At 33.2% G+C, this 7,813-nt stretch overlaps 2 protein-coding genes across 2 annotated transcripts; both read left to right on the top strand.

Moving 5' to 3' along the window:
• The first annotated feature begins 273 nt into the window (after nucleotides 1–273).
• LOC110701773 (oil body-associated protein 2A-like) lies at nucleotides 274–2,500 on the top strand. Its single transcript, XM_021879400.1, has 3 exons — nucleotides 274–1,001; nucleotides 1,217–1,331; nucleotides 1,951–2,500. Exons 1-3 carry the CDS (start codon nucleotides 660–662, stop codon nucleotides 2,205–2,207), a joined length of 714 nt encoding a protein of 237 aa, XP_021735092.1. The 5' UTR covers nucleotides 274–659; the 3' UTR covers nucleotides 2,208–2,500.
• A 1,966-nt stretch (nucleotides 2,501–4,466) lies between these two features.
• LOC110701770 (anthranilate N-benzoyltransferase protein 3-like) lies at nucleotides 4,467–6,907 on the top strand. The gene is made up of 3 exons (XM_021879399.1): nucleotides 4,467–4,499; nucleotides 4,731–5,148; nucleotides 6,037–6,907. The coding sequence occupies exons 1-3, from the start codon at nucleotides 4,467–4,469 to the stop codon at nucleotides 6,339–6,341; spliced, it is 756 nt and encodes a 251-aa protein (XP_021735091.1). The 3' UTR covers nucleotides 6,342–6,907.
• The last annotated feature ends 906 nt before the right edge of the window (nucleotides 6,908–7,813 follow it).

Here is a 7,813-nt window from a genome sequence, read left to right as displayed (position 1 = left end):
TGTCTTGAATTATCATATGAATAATACTCAATATTATTATACAAGTCTTATATGTAAAGATCATGATTGAGTATCACTTTTATTAATTTATATTATTTTCTTGTATTAACCTTTTTTTTTTTTTAAATATGTATGTAATATCATATGACTCAATCATCAAGTCTCTACTAAACCTTGAGGTTATGGATTCAAAGCTAATCAGCTCCACGTGACATATAAACTTGCTTAGATAATAAATTAACATAATTTCATAAATGTTGATTTAGATTATCACAAAATTAAATAAAACAACTTAAAGTTATTATCCTAGACGATGCCCACGATCGTTGCATGCAATATAATATACTAAGTACATAAGAAGATAGACACAACAATTACAAATAAATAAGCTAATAACACGAACTAACTCCAAGTGTCCCAAATAAGAGTGCAAAATGGCCTTAATCCTTGAAGCCACCTAAACAATACCATCACACTCCTCACACCATCTTCTTCTACATGCACTAACACACGTGTACGCAACCTTAACAATCTTCCCACTTAATTAATAAACTAAAAACCAAATTCACCTTTCTAAAACTCCTTCACCTCTTCAACAAAACGCTCAAGATCAAAAAACGCTAAAACAAATCCGCTAAAAATCCAAAAAAGCTTAAGAAATGGCTTCAACAGTGGGTAGAGAAGGCAAAACAGCTGGTGAAGGGATGACAATGAAAGAGCATGTAATTGAAAAAGGGGCTGAAATGATGCAATCCATGAAACCTATCAAGCAATTTAGTCAACATGTTTGTACCTTTGCTCTTTATAGCCAAGATATGAATCGTCAAATCGAGACTCACCACTTCGTACACCGCCTCAACGAGGATTTTTGTCAGTGTGCGGTGTATGACACCGATAATCGCGATGGCCGGCTTATCGGTGTCGAGTATATTATCTCCGATCGGATTTTCGAGGCGCTTCCTTTAGAGGAGCAGAAGCTTTGGCACTCTCATTTCTTTGAGGTTTTGTACTCATCTCTTTTACCTTTGGATTTTACGTGCATGAGTTTTGTCTTTTTTTGTAACTGTTTGACTTTTACGGTTGTCAATGTATATTTGACTAAAATATGGTCGAAATTATTTATTTATTATTTTTTTTAAAGTGGTGTTACTAATATGAGATTTAGTTGGAGAACTAAAGACTGAAGTGACAAAACTAGTTTATGTATCTGTGGCAGATTAAATCGGGGCTTTGGGTGAATCCTCGGGTTCCGGAAGCAGTGGCTAAGCCGGAACTAGACAAGTTGGCTAAGACATATGGGAAGTTTTGGTGTACGTGGCAAACCGATCGAGGTAACAATCATTAATGTCAAATAACTCATTTAAAATCTTTGTTTTAATTCAATACACTATGCATGCATATGTATGATAATTTTATAGGGTTTAACTTTGTATATATCTATTCAATGCACTATGCATGCATATGTATTTATAAAGTTATTGCTCACTATTGTTCCAATTAGATCAAGACTATCTAGATTAGAAATTTAGAATAGATCAAAATTAAATACTTGTTTTTATAAAAAGGAAAATGATAAACATATGTATAAGATGTTAAAAAAGAAAATATTGAAAATAAAGTAAGATTAATTATTATACCAATCTGCACCTAATTTTGTTAGGAATTTCAAACTTAATTTCATTTTAGGAATTCCAAACTTAATTTCATTTTAGGAAGTATATATTTAATGCTTATATATAGCCTTAAGGGCTACATATATCATTACCCTTATAAAAGAACTTTTAAAGTGCGTTCAAGATTTAATTACGCATTTTTCATAACATGCATGTCTATGGTGTATTCTCATTACATTCATGCATATGGTGATGTGTATTGCATGGGTTTGGTGGACCAATTAATAGTGCAAAAAATCATTGCGACAATTGAAAGGTGATTATTGTTAATGTATAGGTGATCTCCTACCGATTGGGGAACCATCTCTAATGACCTCTCCTCTAGGAGAGGTTGCTGGGAATGTGAAGGCGCCTCTTTTACAGCAAAGGGACGAAAAATACGGCATATCAAGCACCAAAATAAGTGATTCAAGGGTGGATATTACTGGCCCTGCTCTTATAAACCCTAATGCAGACTACTGGATTAAGCATGGAAAGGGATTTGCTATCGATATCGTCACTGCTGAGATGAAGAAAATCACCCCATTGCCATAGTAGTGCGAAATTAGATAAAGTACGTACATGATGTACTGCAGTACTTGCTATGTATAATCAATAAAGGAAAATGGCCGTACCATCCGATCCATACATAAAGATGGCTTTTTAAGGTTGCACTAGTACTATGTAAGGTCAGGTTAGGTTATGCGTTATACATATGATCCATAAAGAAAGATGGCGTTGTAATAATGTTACACATGGTTATAAGGTTACGCATGTATGTGTTTTTGTTGATCACAAATATAATGTAAGTAGGGTTAGTTTTGCTATTTTGAATTATGTTTTTTGAATTTTGTTTTTATAAATATCTATGTTAAGAACTCTATATATAGTTCTTAAATTTATATTAAATTTGGTTAAATTTGTGACCTTTATAAAGGAAGTACTTTTGTAAATATTAGGAAAATTTGTGAATTGCAGCCATTTAAATTTTGTATTTTGTAATTGTAGCCATTTAAAAAATAAATTGCAAATTGCAGCCTGATAGTTGTTACAAATTGTAAATTGCAATCCAATTTAATTTTTTTATTGGTTTGTTTGTTGAAAAATGTTTGGTTAAGGTATTAGCGGTCATTTTAGGCTTTAAGGAACCAAATTGAGTTTGGAATTGGCAAAAAATTAACGTAAGTGCCTCATTTTTAAAGCAAAAATAAGTTGCACACAAATCGATACATTTTTGTCACGCAAGACGAGGCACTTAAGTTATTTTTTTATTATTTCCGAGCTCAATTCGGTTCCTTAAGGGCTAAAATGGCCCCTAAAACCTTAATCGAATATTTTTCGACACGCAATCCGATGAAAAAGTTGATTGGGTTGCAATTTATAAGAATTTTTTTAAATACAAATTTTAAATGGCTGTAATTGGTAAATTTTCCTAAATATTACTCTCTAGGCTCCATTCACTTCATCTTATTTTTGCTGAACTGAAATTATTTTTACTGAACTGAAATTATTTTTGTTGAATTGAAATTATTTTTTTTATTGATTTTCGTTATATTTCTTCTTTAAAATTATTGATTTTTACTGAACTGAAATTTTTTTTACTAATCTGAACTTATTTTTACTAAACTAAACTTATTTTTGCCGAACTGAAATTATTTTTACTGAACTGAAATTATTTTTACTGAATATTGTTTTTTAAGGTGAAGTGAATAAGGCCTCAATCTATTTCAGAATAGCTGATACAGTTAAATTTTGAAATACATATTGATGTACTAGTTTTCTAATTTTTTTAATTTATTTTTTACATAAGTAATGTTAATAAAAATTATTAAAAAGTTATAATAAAAAGTTGTAGAACTTTAGTGTTCAAAAATATCCGATTCGGAAATTCGATGATCCGAAATTTCGGATATTTGATCTGATTTTAAGGTTTCGGATATTTCGGATTGGATATCTGAAAAAAAATTCGGGTTTCGGATCAGATATAGATCGAATTATGTCCGAAAATTTTAACTACCCGATGCGAAAATCCGATCCTAAAATTGGAATATTTGAAAATTTCGAATCGGATTCGGATCGCAATTTCTCCGATCTGAAAATTTTTGATATCTGAATTTTTCAGATCAGATCAGATCGGATATCCAAAAGTGAACAACCCTAATACGAACTATTGTATGAAGTAACTTAGAAAGTTAAGGTATCGATTCAAGTTGAGTACTACAACCATAATACAGTATGTAACAAACTTGAGCCATAAAATCTAAATTAAAAATTACCCTAATCATACCTAACTTAGCATCTAAAGATGTTGTTGACAATTTTTTTGGCCATAACAACACATTAATATCGAGGACCATTAGAAATTTAGAATACAGTTAGAATTGAACCTTGCACAACAATAATAAGTTAATAACAATAATACGTTAGTACGAACTAATGTACAAAGTAACTTAGAAGGTTAGATGTCAATTCAAGTCGTGTACTATGTCCACAATACGTAGTATAACACAAACTTGAGCCGTAAAATCTCAATTAAAATTTTACCCTAATCTAACACAACTTTGAATCTAAGGATATTATTGACAATTTTTTTTGGCCATAACAACACATTAAAATCGAGGACCACTAGAATACAATTAGAATTGTGACGTCCAGGTCGTATGTCTATATAAATAATATAGTAATAGCAACATCTTATGAAGCCATAAAAAAAAAAAAAATAAAAAAAAATAAAAAAAATAAATAACATTACGAGTAGTATTGATTTTTCTTCTTTGAACCACAAAAATATTCATCAAAATAATTACTCATAAAATGAGTAGCATCAAAGTGAAGAAATCAACAATGGTACGTCCAGCTGAGGAGACCCCAAATAAAAGGTAGTCTTTGGCTATCAAAATTAGACATGAGTGTACGCGCACCGTTCTCACATACTAATGTTCTCTACCTCTGTTCTCCTAATAATAATACATCTTCTAAATTTTTTGATACCAATAATTTGGAGGAGGCTCTTAGTAAAGCCTTGGTTCCATTCTATCCAATGGCAGGGAGGTTAAAGTATAACGATGAAAATAAAAGGTACGAGATCGATTGCGAACTGCGAAGGGGGCCTTGTTTATCGAGGCAGAATCAACTAAAGCTCTTGCCGATTATGGGGACTACTTGAGGCCAGATTCTCAACTTAGGAAGCTGGTGTTCCCTACGTGCGACTACTCGGGAGGGCTCTCATCGTTCCCTCTACTATTAGTGCAACTCACCCGTTTCAAATGCGGGAGTCTATGCCTTGGCTTTGCACAACATAACCATGTAGCCGATGGAGCTTCCCATTTACACTTCAACAACTCATGGGCAAGACTAGCCAAGGGCCTTGATCTTAGTGTTTATCCTGTTCATGATGGGACTACCTACCTTGCGCCTTGTAACCCCACCCAAGTTAAGTTTCGACACTTGGTGTATGAGCCGACCTTGTCATCCTTAATCCCAAAGAGTTTGTCAGGTGATTATATGAAGTATTTGTTACCCCTTTTAATTACATGCGCGCACACACATATACACATTTTTTTAGTGTTATATAAGTAAAGGGGGAGGCTGTGGTGTCTGCCTTAAAAGACCACAAATCCCTCTTCCTTTAAAGTTGAAATAAAGATAATTTAAAAAAAAAAAAAACCCTAAAGTCAATCAATCAGCAAATAATAAAAGAATAATTAATCAATCAATAACGAAAATAATTAATTAATCAGCAAAAAATTAAATAAAATAAAAATCCATTACTCAGATTAAGTCCAATTATAAATAAATTACATTGTTTATTTTATGTCTATACAATCAATCAAACAATACGTAATTCTAAATTTTCATTAAATCAATTAATTTATACAATCTAAAATAATTATTGATAAATTTGATACATATTGTAATCCGCATTAGTATTGATATTCATACGTTGGCGAGAAAATATTGTCAATCAAAATCATATCATCTACATTGTTAGTCCGGGGTACCAAACTCAACTACTACCTCCGGTTTTTATTAGTTGCAATGATTGCAACTAATAAAAACCGGATCGGAGATAGTATATAACTTTAACCCTTCATATTCCATCTATATCATTGCTTATACCCAACTCTTAAAAAATATTGATAACGTATGTATAAAGGTAAACCATACAAGCCTTAAAAAGATTATCTCTTAAAAATCACTTTCTAACGTTCGATGATAATTGATACTTCCTAAAAGTTAACATTGAGCTACAAAATCGATTGAAATTAAAGTACCCTAAATTTGTACGTTATTTTATTTAGTGAAATTATTGTACACATAAATCATTCTTTTACTGATAGTTTGCACTTCGCTTTTCTTTTCTTTGCATAACATCTTCTATCAGGCGAGACGGAGCCAACAACGGAATGTATCTTAACTCTTACTAAAGACCAAATTCACACCATAAAACTACAAGCAACATCACAAGAGGTGGTATTAGATTACAAGCTAAGTACATATGAGGTGCAAGCTGGGCACGTGTGGCGCACTGCATGCATCGCACGTGGATTAACTAATGATCAAACCGTCAAACTTTACATACCTGTCGATGTACGGTCAAGATTGAAGGATATGAAACTGCCACAAGGTTATTGTGGTAACATCCTGTTTTACGCAACTTGTGAAGAAAAGGCAAGATGTAACGCGTAGACCGCTGTGGTATGCTGCGAGTAAGATTCATGAGGCAATTAAAAAATTAGGTGATATCGAGACTCGAGTATATGAAATCAGCCGTTGATTACGTGGAATCGCATCCAGATCTAACGGCTATTGTTCGTGGACCACTTACGTGTACTTGTCCAAACCTCACAATATATTCTTGGGCTAGGTTGTCTTGTTATGAAGCTGATTTTGGATGGGGTGGCCCTATATTTACAGGCATTAATAGAATCAAATTTGAGGGGCAAACTTACATTACAGTATTACACCAAGCTCAAATGGGGATGGTAGTTTTTTAGTGGCCATTAAGCTTTTTAATTCTCATATGACACTTTTCAAAGAGTAACTCTATAACTTCTAAATTACTCACCCTGTCAACTTAGTGTGCTCGTTATTCTAGTTGCCTACTTTTTTTTTTATACAATAAGATAAGAAGGGATCCCCCTCCTCTCACAGGAGGGGATGTGTGAGGAGTCGAACCAAGGTCGCACCTGGGGGAGATGGAGGGACTAACCATCCCTCCACTCCTCACTCCTCTTATAGTTGCCTACTTGCCTTGTCACAATAATGTATCTTATTGGTATTCAAGTTTGAAGGTTCAATGGGCACTCAAGAGGGGGGGGGGGTGAATTGAGTGTTAAGTAATCGTTGGCTAATTTTGCTTCTTTTCGGATTATGTGTGAGGAACCAGTTGTGCTGGTTCCCGTACGCAGCGGAATATAAATAAGCAATAAAGAAGACAACAAATTTAACGAAATAAAACAAAGCAATAAAGAACACAACAAATTTAACGAGGTTCAGCCAACTCAGGCCTACGTCCTCCTATCCTAAGTTCTTTATTAATCTACTCCGAAAAACAAAGACAAAGAACACTCTGCTGTTCCCTACTCCGGGAACCAGCAAACCCCACACTCTACTCCGAGTGTGCTCTCGACTTACACTCGTAAGCCCAATGTGTTTGAACTCACAAACACTCACCCAGCCTTTAACCCCTTTGTTAAAGACTCAATACAAGAATCAAGAACTCCCCTTTGATCTCACTTCTACGAAGCTAATTAAGAGAAAAAGTTTAAGTACTAGAATGCTCTTGTATATGACTTGATGAATGGGATTAGTGCTTAAGTATATGCTCTCAAATAATTGCTCTTTTAATTTCTGGAGAGGCACACGAAATATGTGAAATAAGATGAGTTTATATAAGCTTAGATTCCTAAAACCTAGTTTCCTTAAATCACACAATCTTAAAGAATAAGATATATTGTAATTTTAGGAAAGTATTTATCTTATTTGATTTAATCACAAAGATAGAATCAATTAAGATAAATACTCCTAGTTTTTAGGTAACCAAGAATATTTCATCTTATTTCCAGCTGCACAAAATATTTTCAAGATAATCTTTTCGAAAAAATCTTTTTGTAAAATCTTTTTCCAAAACGGCAGCTCGAATATCTCGTACAGTGAAC

Source organism: Chenopodium quinoa, unplaced genomic scaffold (genome assembly GCF_001683475.1).
Source record: "Chenopodium quinoa cultivar QQ74 unplaced genomic scaffold, ASM168347v1, whole genome shotgun sequence".
NCBI lineage: Eukaryota > Viridiplantae > Streptophyta > Magnoliopsida > Caryophyllales > Amaranthaceae > Chenopodium > Chenopodium quinoa.
This window is presented reverse-complemented; position numbering and strand designations above follow the sequence as displayed.